The sequence below is a fragment of the Mercenaria mercenaria genome, chromosome 2 (assembly GCF_021730395.1).
Source record: "Mercenaria mercenaria strain notata chromosome 2, MADL_Memer_1, whole genome shotgun sequence".
Classification (NCBI taxonomy): domain Eukaryota; kingdom Metazoa; phylum Mollusca; class Bivalvia; order Venerida; family Veneridae; genus Mercenaria; species Mercenaria mercenaria.
In genome coordinates, this window is record NC_069362.1 from 78,360,389 (window position 1) to 78,372,510 (window position 12,122).

The following is a 12,122-nucleotide window of genomic DNA, read 5'->3' on the forward strand; positions in this document are numbered from 1 at the left end:
TGTTTTCTGTTAAATTGATCTTGACTAATGAAATTATTTGCTTCTTATTAACATCCTTAACTTTTTGCCGGATATATTTTTTTGCCATTCCTCACCACAAACCCTTTCGGCGGGGGATACCAATTCATCGAATTTGCTTGTTGAAAACTAGTTTTGGGAAGATTTTGGCTGTGAAAGCCCGTCCAAAATTTGTCCGGTCAATAAATTTGTCTTCACAAACATTCAGTATTTCAATGTGACATGTGTCACACAAGACTGTCGACTACAAGCTCAAAATATCGCACTTGTTAGTTTAAGAATTTAAGTTAAGTTGTCTTTTATTTGTAACGTTTTATTAGACAAGTACAGTTTCCACTGTCAGGGTCCTGTTAGTAATACTGTCGTCATTTGTTGACAGCAAATGAACGATATTTTGCAGCTATATTTTATGAGGTCACCAAAAGTCCGCCCAAAGGAACGAAAGTTAAGATAGATAATTTAAAATAATTTTGACATATAATACAGCCACATTTTATTAGAAATTTCACCTTGATATAAGGTTTAATAGTGATACAATTTGCAGTTAGATCCTTCTTGACCATTCCCAAGTCACAACCCAAACCTATTTTGTACTAGTAGTGAAATAAAGAGATACCATTAAAAGATTCAAAATCCTGTATATTACTTTTTACATGCGAAAACGAGATCTCCATTTTAAAATAATTTTTAATAATTTTAAGTGTGCAACTTTCCTATCTCGACAGCCGTCCTGTAGCTTAATGCGAATATAGGTCTACTAACTCGATGCAAAATTTGTGATTGCTCACTAGATGTGCTACTGGTAATAATCATATGAGCCGTGCCATGGGAAAACCAACATAGTGGGTGTGCGACCAGCATGGATCCAGACCAGCCTGCGCATCCGCGCAGTCTGGTCAGGATCCATGCTGTTCGCTAACAGTTTCTCCAATTCCAATAGGCTTTAAAAGCGAACAGCATGGAGCCTGACCAGACTGCGCGAATGCGCAGGCTGGTCTGGATCCATGCTGGTCGCACACCCACTATGTTGGTTTTCCCATGGCACGGCTCATATGTATCAGAAATGCCAGTGAAAGACGGAACACCGTATTAAAAGGAGGAATTTTACGTTTATTCTTTGGAAGAATATTCTGAAACTGTCGAACATACTGTGTCGTCAGAAATGAACGTGCATTAAAGTCTGCAAATTTTGTCCTACGAGTGTTTTACGATTGCGGATTACGACAGTTAATCGTTTTCTTCCTGTTGCCTTAACTGAGAAATGAGATGCGAATAAATCGATTACATTTCTCCTGAAAATCACCGCTCGCTGAACTCACCACAGGTCACGTGCAGACAGTGATATTGTTGTCTGTCTCCTAAAAATCAACATTCAGTATGGTGGATGAGAAAAAAATGTCGTCATTATAAGGAAGGATTTAATTGGAAACTAATATCATTAATGGAAAAGGACAGCACAAGTTAGTTTTGTATTTTTATGTAGATTTGTCGTTCCTTTTGTTGTTAGCTTTTGTGTGACCTAGAATAAATTATTATGGAGTGCATCATCTTTTACATACTGTAATATTCTTGTGTAGTTTGTACAGAAAAATCAGCATGCCTCAGTGACATTTGTCTGTTCAGACCTTGATGTTGGAATATCGTCATGTTCAACTGCTTGTTTGATTTGCAAAATGTATTGATTTGTGTATATCATACTGCGTAGAAACTGCACGAATACGTCAGAACTAGCGAAATCCTGTCCGTTTTCTGGAGCAAGCTAATAATTAATTCCGTTAAAATGTAAAATAGTTAAAAACGTTACAAAATATTTGTTACCATCATAAAAGATACCTGTTTAAAATCTCAAATTTGGAATTAAATCAATTTAATATTTAAATGAAACTTTAAAACACATCTTTTAGTTGTAAGCGCGGTTCAAAACTGAAATTGATGTCTGAATTACTGTAATATTTCTTAAGTGAATTTTGGTTAATGGGAAATGATAGGTAGACCCTAAATGTAACTGATTGGTCAGTTAGCATTCCTGATTCGGCTTATTATTATAAATTGCACATATGGAGAGGTGTTACACTTAGAAATTCAAATTTCTGAGAAATTCAAATTTCCGAGAAGCATGCACGAGAATTTCGAAATTTGTGCATTGCACTGTTATCTTCATTGCATTATCTTATAAATACATGCACAATGATTCGAAAACACACAATAAATTATGCGTTCGAAAATACGCGACAAATATAGAACATAGTGCGCTGGCTCTTCATAAACAGTATGAAAAAGGCAGTAAATGAGTTCGGATATAACATTACCAAATATTCTTCATAAAATGGTAATGGTGGAATTCAGGAAAACATTCCAAAACCAGTCTACTACGGCAACACCTACGGTTATTAAGAACATCACGTGTGTGATCTCCAAAGTCAGTCTATCGACATAAATGCTTGTGTCATTCAAATTAGAAGTTTCTCTTGAATGTTTTAATTGTGATATTTTTCTAAAATTACGAAGCAAAGTCGGATCTGGAAACACTTCGCTATTTTTATGAGGTTATGTTTTACTAAGGTGGAACCTATGGACATGTGCGGTTGTGTCAATGACCGTGCGAAACTGAAGATCGTTAAGCTTGATTCTTTTGCAGCAGAATTGATTGCTTGGGCTGTTGTCTTGAATTCAGACAATACTGAGTTTCAAAATTTTAACAAATGAAGGAAAGCATACTTGCATTCTGGACATAAAAGTACATGTAGAGAGTCTGTTTCAAATGGATTTCGCTATAGTATGCTGTGTTCAGAAAAGATACCCATCTAGCCATACCGAAGAATATTCCTCCGGCCACTAATCGATAGCGGTCAGATTTTCTATATAGAAATAAGAAGGGCATGTACACATTTTACTTAATAACAAAATTACTAAAAATAAGAAACCTTAGGTGCAAAAAGATTACCAAAGTTCAACATTTGATTCATCACAAGGTTTTTTTAAATTAAATTTTATCTTAATTTTTGATTCGTTCTTCGCATGAAGTTTGATGCCATCATTTCGTCATTTTTTCCCTTCTTTTTTTCCATATAAAATGTGCAAAAATCTCATACATGCGTTTCTTCAAAGCATTTTTTGTATAAAACCATTGATATGAAAGCTTAGGTGCAAGAACTTTCCTACTCTCATTGAATTTATCTTTTGAATGATATTTATTTAATTTTTGTGAAATAAAAATTTGATTCGTTCTCAGACGGTTTATTTTCACTAATTTCGAAGAAAAATTAACTTCAGCGCGAAGTTGTTGTTGTAGCGTCATAAGCAGACGATATTATAGTATGCCGCGTGAACATGCGGTATTGTGATCAAAACGTTAAAGTAATGATTTAATCATTTAATGTAGTTTTACTTCGCGAGTAATTCATTTTGTGTTAATATCACAAATTAACAATATAAGAAATGCAATTAAATATTGCAATTAATATTTCGGTTCTAAAAAGAAAGAGACGCGCATTTCTTCTTGTGTTGTTGTTCTCACCTTATTTCATATACATTTAAATATCAGTGTCAATTATGCCAATTATGTCAATTAAACATTAAAAGAGATAGCTTTCCTAACGACCCTTGAGTCACAATGCAAACTGTCGTAAAAAAGTAAAATACAGAATTTTTTGTATATATTTTACTTAATAATTTTTAGTAATAAATTCAAGGTCCGCCTTGATCAAATTAAAGCTGGAATATTTAATTATGTCCGGAGCATTTTTGTGTACAAGAATGTTTTTTGCAATGTAAATAATATCTGCATTTAAAACAGAATTGAATTTTACTTCAGTAACTTAATGATATATTTTTGTTTTCGTGAAAATTTTACCTGGTTTCATAATCTTTTCAGTTATCATAAATGTCGTCGTGATTAACTTACTTTCATTATTTATTGTACATGTTCAATTCAAGATAATTTTACATAAGACTAATTTCTATACTGTAATCCTATTGAATGATAGTTTATGGAAGTAATAAAATGTTATATGCATCACGCATAAATCCTTTTTATTGGACCTGTAATAAAACTTGCCAATTACCTCTAAATAAGGAACGTTAAAACAACACAGACGTTTATATCACTGATAAGGCTATAATTGCGTTTTGAATTACGGGTATTTTCTTTTTGTAATTACAAGGTATAATTATCATGCGATTTTAATCTTTCGCATATTTTTTATTTTGCAAGCAGTTTTCATATATTGGTGGAATATGTGTAGTTATGGGGGGGGGGGGGGGGGGGGGGGGGGGGGGGGGGGGGGGGGGGGGGGGGGGGGGTGGTACCTAGGTCTTTTACAGATATTATACTTAAAGACAGCGTTATTTAAAACAATGTAAAATCAGATCATATTTCTTAAATATATACGTCTTCATCGATATTTGCCTTTAACTTGAATCTAAATGGTTTACAGATAGCAATGTTCACCCGATTTGTTACATTGTTTTTCGAAAACATGTTAAAATATGCATTCTTCTTATATAAGAATACGTATGAAAATAATTTTATATGAAAATATGGTTTTTATTGCTGATAGATATGTTATACTGATACAAAAATTAATTTAATTATTATAAAATAACATGTTAAAAATGCTATGGTTCAGAAAATACCATATTAAACATTCTTTTGATAAAAATGACTTGTTTTATTTCTAATGAAAAATCCCTTTTCCATAGTTTGTAACTCCAGCGACATTTCAATTAAGCTTGTTTAATTATCTTATGAAAAACCTTCTCTTTTATTACACTTGATATTGAAATAAACATCCAGGTGACAATACCCGGAGGCAGTAGATACCGGTCACCTGGTACCAATACCAAATAGCTGTTGTCTCCCCTGATATCGATTTTCTGCAATATCGGTCATGAGGTCAATTCTTCCTCATGCATACACGTGAACGTACGACTATGTTAAATTTTAGAACATAGGAACACACTTTCTTACTTACCAAGGAATTGATTCTATAGTCTCTGTACGCAATCACGACAGCCTATGGTATATAGGAACGCCTGAAAACCCGAATGCGTCTTAAATTTAGAACAAAATGGAATAAACTCATTCAATAAACTATTGATACAGTTTTGCCGATTATTTAAGCCTTGCAAAATGATGAATTACTGTAGTAGACATCATATCAAACATGTATTACCATTTAAGTTTGTATAGGGACCACATATAACTCGAACCTTTGTCGTATAAAAAGTTTCTTCTGTCTTTACATTTTGTTTTCAGAAAGTATGTCACCGCAAGCTCGTTTCGAAGAGCAGTTTGCCCCTTTGAAAGTTGCTGACGAAACCATAGACGCGCTTGACCTGACGCCGGCCATTTCTGAGGAACATGAACCGGAAATTGATCGTCCACCAGTACAGATTGTTTGGCGGAACGCGATACTGATGGGGTCGTTACATCTTGCTGCGCTATATGGACTGTATCTCATACCAAATGCGAAGATATCAACACTTGTTTGGGGTAGGTATTCACCAATCAAAGTTTGTTATTTACATATTTAGAAAAGCAGTTCAAACCTTACCTAAACGACTATTTTGTACAAAAAATGGAACGTTTCATGTATAAAAAGAAAAAGGGCCGAGACATGGAAGGAAATTATCCGTTTTTTTCATATACAAAAATGATATACGAATTTCTTCAACGCTTGTTTGTGCAATGCCATCTTGCAGTCATGTGAGATCACATTTGTTGCACTTTCTTCTCAGATTTAAAAGACAATGTTTAGTCAAAGCTTTCTTGAATATTAAAGTTTTGAATTTAACTGAACTATATACTTTCCATGTAAAATTACTGTTCGGATAGCGAAAGCTTCATGTTTTGTCGCCAGCTAGGACGATAGTTTTAGGTCGGCTCAAGGCGAACAAGGCACTATATATGGTGCATATATATATATATTTCCAAAATCTGGAACACGGCTAGCGCAGAAAAATGGATTGAAATATCATAGGATTTACCAACGAACAACAAATTCATGTATCGATTGGAAAACCACGGTTCCATTCACTGAGAACTCTAAAGAGATTTCATCTGCATTTACATGTATTTTGACGCAAAATCAATTCCTGTAAATGTCATTACCACTGAGTTGACTTATACACTATTATAGCTCCAGTAATTGAAATATTTATGGTTAGAAACTCTTAATGCTTCTTCCATTTTGTATAGTATATAGAAACCATTCAATACTATTTGTCTTAAGATCTTTTTTTTTTATTTTGCAGCATATTTTCTGTACATTATTGGGGGACTTGGTATTACGGCCGGTGCTCACAGACTATGGGCTCACAGGTCGTACAGGGCGCGGCTGCCAATGAGGATCGTACTTGTCGTATTCAACTCTTTGGCTTTCCAGGTATGAATGAATATCCCAGACTGTAGGGGTAGCATTACTGCGTCTAATGCAGAGCTATATTGAAGGATAATAGTCATGCTTTATAAGCAAGTATGTCTCCCACATGTAGTGGGAAGACATATTGATTTAGAGCTGCCTATTTGTCTGTCTGTCTGTCTGTCTGTCACAAAGTTTGTCCACACAACTTCTCCTACACCATCAGGCGGATTTACACCAAACTTTCCAAGAGTGATCATTGCCAAGCTTAGTTATACATATCGTTATCCGTTTCGGTTATTTTCAGCGGAGTTATGGCCCCTGATACATCAAGTTTTATGATGTTTTTGTCACTTTTCTTATATTATTGAGCGGATTCCCACCAAACCTTACATGACTGATCAGTGCCAAGCCTCATTGTGCATATTATCGGCATTTCCTATTCAGTGATTTCCAGTGGAGTTACGGTACTTGATTAGTCATATTTTACCTTGTCCGCGCAACTGCTCCAATATCACTAGGAGGAATTACACCAAACTTCTCAAAAGTGATTATTGCCATGCCTAGTTATGCATGTTATGGTTTGGTAATTTTCAGTAGAATTATGACCATTTATTCATCAAATTTTATGATGTTTTGGCCACTTCTGTTATATGATAAGGCAGATTTCCGCCAAACCTTACAGGAGTTATCAGTGCCAAGTCTTACTATGCATATTATCGACGTGTTCCGGTTCAGTGATTTTCTGGGGAGTTATGGCCGCTTATTCGTCAAAGTTTATAATATTTTTGCCACTTCTGTTACACCATTGGGCAGATTTCCGCCAAACCTCACAGGAGTTATCAGTGCCAAGCCTTACTATGCATATCATCGGTATGTTCCGGTTCAGTGATATTTAGCAGAGTTGTTTACTTGCTGTATACTATAAGGCTGAATTTCAACAAATCTCGAGTGATTAGTGTGAAGTGTAGTTATGCGTATCACCGTCATGTTATGATAAAATGATTTTCAGCGGAGTCATGACCCTTGATTTGTGAAATTCTTTTATATCTCTACTCCTGTACCACTGGTTTGAATTCCACCAAAGTTCACAAGAGTTACCACTGTTTATTGTTGGAATGTTATGGTTCAATGAGTTTAGTTTAACTGGGAATGTGCATATTTAATTGGAAAATATTTCCAAGAAAGAGACAAACTGCGCCTTGACGATACAGTAACTTCCGAACTGCAAATGAAATTAATAAAATGAAATTAATAAAATGAAATTAATAAAATTAATAGACTACCAGCTAACTCAGATTTTTACACCTAGAGATAAGGGAACTCGAATATTTCATGTATTCTTGGAAAGAAAAGATATTTCAATCTTAAAAGAAATGGATTTGGAAACTGAGATAATTACTGTACAAGTTTAGGAAGAGTAGGTAAAACATCACAGTATCGTATCCATTGCAATTTATAAACAGATGTTTCAAAACATTGCAGAATGACGTCATAGAATGGGCGAGAGATCATAGGGTTCATCACAAATTTTCGGAAACGAATGCCGATCCCCATAATGCAAAACGCGGGTTCTTCTTCGCTCACGTGGGATGGTTACTAGTAAGAAAACACCCGGATGTAAAAAGTAAAGGGAAACTCCTTGACGTGTCTGATCTGATGAAAGATCCTGTTCTCCGTTTTCAGCGGAGGTAAGCTTTATGTAATTTTGGAATATTGGAACTTTTAATATTTAAGGCAGGGATAGAGAGTTGATCTCCGCCATTGTTAGAAATTACGGGATAGCGCCCCACTGAGACTGCCAACATCATAAACAGCCAAAAAATGCCAGGACTTCAGTACTCGTAGGATAACTATGTGAATAATGTTAAAAGCGTTTATTATGTTGTGATAGTGATTCTTCTCAATTATCTTTTATCAGTACAGACCACATATCTTTCTTGATTGCTCAATGATATATTATTTATGTAATTTCACTTTACCATCACCTTTGTGGGTTCAAGTCTATAGTGCAACTCGTCACGTAAGGTAAAAAGCTTCTACAGGTGCACGCATTTTCTTGAAATTGTGACTGGAAGGACATATTGGGTCTTCATCTAGTCGAACTAATCCGACGTATACAGTTTGTTTTATATTGTGACGGTCAAACTGTAAAAGTCAGAAATTAAAAAGCAGCCACTCAGCGACAGTAAGCTTGGCTAGGTCTTCATCCACCAATAAATCTGGAAAGTCGTAATATGGCTTAAATTAAAATCCAACAAAACAAACAAAAATCAAGTTCCTGATTTCATTATCTAACAACGAAACTGTTGCAATCAAGAATCTGAGGGAGTTCGATATTTTTGCTTTTCTTTTCAGGTTTTACCTACCATCTGTGATAGTGCTGTGTTTCCTCATCCCAACGATTGTACCAGTGTTTTGTTGGAGTGAATCAGTTATCAACGCGTATTTCATATGTGCCACATTAAGGTATATAGTCACACTAAATTTCACATGGCTTGTTAACAGTCTTGCTCACATGTGGGGTATGAGACCGTACGATGTAAATATCAACCCAGCAGAGAATGTTTTCGTCGCCATGGTTAGCGCGGGAGAGGGATTCCATAATTACCACCATACTTTTCCACAAGACTATTCGACGTCAGAATTTGGATGGTGTCTGAACATCACAAAATTCTTTATAGATATCTGTGCTGTCTTCGGTCTAGCGTGCGACCGGAAAACCATTCCAAAAGAAATAGTCGAGCAGAGACGGCTGCGAACTGGAGATACACGTGTACTTAATGCGGAGCTGAAACAGGAATAAATGTTGGGAACGACTATGGTGCTAGCCGTTTCTAGAATGGGAACTTTTATTCTTTTAGCATTTGCTTTGTTGACTTAATCATACATTTTTACGTCGTTGAGTAGGGGACCCCAGGACGCAAGTTCCGCTTCATTAGTCAGTTCCAGAATAAAGCTGTTCGGAATAAACCAATCAAATGATGGAGTAGAGAGATCGATCTCCAGCTCAGCTTCATGGATTTGAAGCACGTACATTGTGTATAACAATTAAACAGCATAATTTATGGTCTAACATATGAATTGAAATTTAATAAAAGAAATGGTACCTATTTTCTTGGTAGAATTTGGTAACCACCAAAGCTTGGACTAATACCTGTAGACTAACTTAAAGTTAGAACATTGCAGTCGACCTGAGCATAATGTTTCTTGCTTCCAGATGTATATTTTCACCATCTTGTTTTATTTTTATTGCTCACTGTCACTTGTGACAAGTGAGCTTTGTGATCACGCAGCGTCCGTGTGTCGGGTCGCGGGTCCGAAACTTTTGCTTCCATCTAGAGTCACATTTTTTGGGATTTTATGAAGTTGGTCAAATGTTCATCTTGATGATATCTAGGTCAGTTCTAATGGGTCACGTGCGTCAAAACTAGGTCAGTAGGTCTAAAATGAAAAAACCTGTGACTCTCAGGGCATTATTTCACGATCTTCATAAATAGTCAGAATGTTCTTGAGTAAGTCAAGTTCGAAATGGTCAGTGCTTCAAAAACTGTCAGTAGGTCAAAAATAGAAAAACCTTGTGACTTCTAGAGCATATATTCAAAAGATCTTCATGAAAATTGGTCAGACGTTCAATTTATGATTCTAGTCAGTGAAACTGGTTACGTCCTTAAACTAGGTAGTGTCATAATAAAACCTTGTGCTCGCTAAGGCCAATTTTTATGGGTCTGTATGAAGTGCGAATGTTATCTTGAGATATCATCAAGTGAACTTCACGTCGTCAAATAGTCAGTAGGTCTAAAATAGAAAAATTGTGACTCTCTAGAGCCATATATTCATGAGTCTTATGAATGGTCGATTCACCTTGTGATATCTAGGTTAAGTTCGAAAGGGGTCACGTGCCATCAAAAACTAGGGTCAGTAGGTCAATAATAGAAAACTTGTGACCATCTCTAGAGGCATATTTTTCATGGGGTCTGTATGAAAGTTGGTCTGAATGTTCATCTTGATATTTCTAGGTCAATTCGAAAGTGGGTCAACGTGCCATCAAAACTAGGTCGTAGGTCAAATAATAGAAAAACTTGTGACTCTCTAAGGCCCTATTTTCATGGGATCTGTATGAAAGTTGGTCTGAATGTTTCTTGATATATTCTAGTCAGTTCCAAAAGGGTCATGTGCGGGTCAAAAACTAGGTTCAGTAGGTCGTAAATAAAAAACTTGTGAACTCTCTAGAGGCCATATTTGTGAATGGATCTTCATGAAAATTGGTCAGAATGTTCATCTTGATGATATCTAGGTCAAGTTCGAAAGTGGGTCACGTGCCTTCAAAAGTAGGTCAGTAGGTCAAATTATTGAAAAAACGTTGTGACCTCTCTAGATGGCCATATTTTTCATGGATCTGTATGAAGTTGGCTGAACTGTTATCAACTGGGTCATGCTGGAAGAGGTGAGTCGATTTCAGTGACCATCTTGGTCCTCTTGTTTATATATGCTTTCTTTTCTAGCTCAGCTGAGCTCAAAGTCTGTCACCAACGTCCGTCTTCGGTTGCCCGTCGTCCACCAACAATTACTTCAATTGACAACTTCTCCTAAACCGCTTGCCTGCTTTCAACCAAACTTATGAGAAAAGTTCTCTGATGGTCGTGTTTCACACTTGCGCGACGGAATTCATTCTGTGGCAGAACTTTGGCAGCTGTGACAACAAGATTTTTGAAAAAAATCTTTTTTCCGGTATTGAAATAATTTCACGTACATGTTAATTAGGTGAATACCTTCTACAATTATCAAATGAATAAATGCGATTCGTCCAAAAAAAGAAAAAGAAAAAGACTGCTGTGGGACAAGGTCTCTTTCTCTTTACCATATATGAATATAGTAGAAATTTGTTGGCCAGATTTTGGAATAATTTAGCATACATGTTCCTTGGCTGACCGTCTGCCAATATTTTTCCGCGAAAATGCATGGTCGCTATGTACACCAAGAACGGTCGGGTTTCCCTATATGTCAGACACTGCTGGCCAGATTGTAAAACAGTTTCACAATTTGGGTGTTCATTTATCCAGCTTGTACTCATAATTTCGACTAATAAAAGACATGGGCACCAGAACTGAAAATAGAAAAACCTGGATAGAACATGTAATAAACCGTTGGTCTTATTCTGAAATTGATTCTTAGAAATGTCCCTTGCTGAACCCTCTACCAAGATTGTTAAAATTATTCTGAACATGACAACCAGAGCTTTATATAGAAAAAATCGTCAAACATCATTTACTCCAAAACCATTGGTATGATTTTGAAATAATTTCACAGAAATGTTTATTATTGACCCTCTAAGATTTTGATTTATGAAAAATGGATGCTAGAGCTTGGGCTAGTTTTCACTATATGACTTAACGGAAACTTAAAGAGTCTTCCTCTCTGAATATGTAGGTTTTCAAAGTGACTTCAAAGAAATGTTTCCTGGAAGACTCTAGCAAAAGTGTTACCTGTTTGAGTTGCGATACTCGGATGAGCGATTTAGGGCCATTATAACCCTCTTGTCTTAATTACATGAAGATCAATAAAATATAGACATTCTATGTTCTCATAGCCAGGTATGGAACGCCGATATTATGTCGGTACATTTTATTCTGTTTTCGATATAATGAGAAAAGCTATGTTATGATGTCCAAAATGTATGACATCTTGTTTAAAACCTGTCGTTTTATCTTGTCAGCAAGATGTTATATCATGTAGGAATAT

The 12,122-nt window shown here is 35.8% G+C and overlaps 1 protein-coding gene across 1 annotated transcript; it reads left to right on the forward strand.

Moving 5' to 3' along the window:
- The first annotated feature begins 1,090 nt into the window (after positions 1-1,090).
- Positions 1,091-9,495, forward strand: LOC123564385 (stearoyl-CoA desaturase 5-like). The gene is made up of 5 exons (XM_045357929.2): positions 1,091-1,478; positions 5,276-5,512; positions 6,274-6,404; positions 7,866-8,071; positions 8,739-9,495. The coding sequence occupies exons 1-5, from the start codon at positions 1,403-1,405 to the stop codon at positions 9,184-9,186; spliced, it is 1,098 nt and encodes a 365-aa protein (XP_045213864.2). The 5' UTR covers positions 1,091-1,402; the 3' UTR covers positions 9,187-9,495.
- The last annotated feature ends 2,627 nt before the right edge of the window (positions 9,496-12,122 follow it).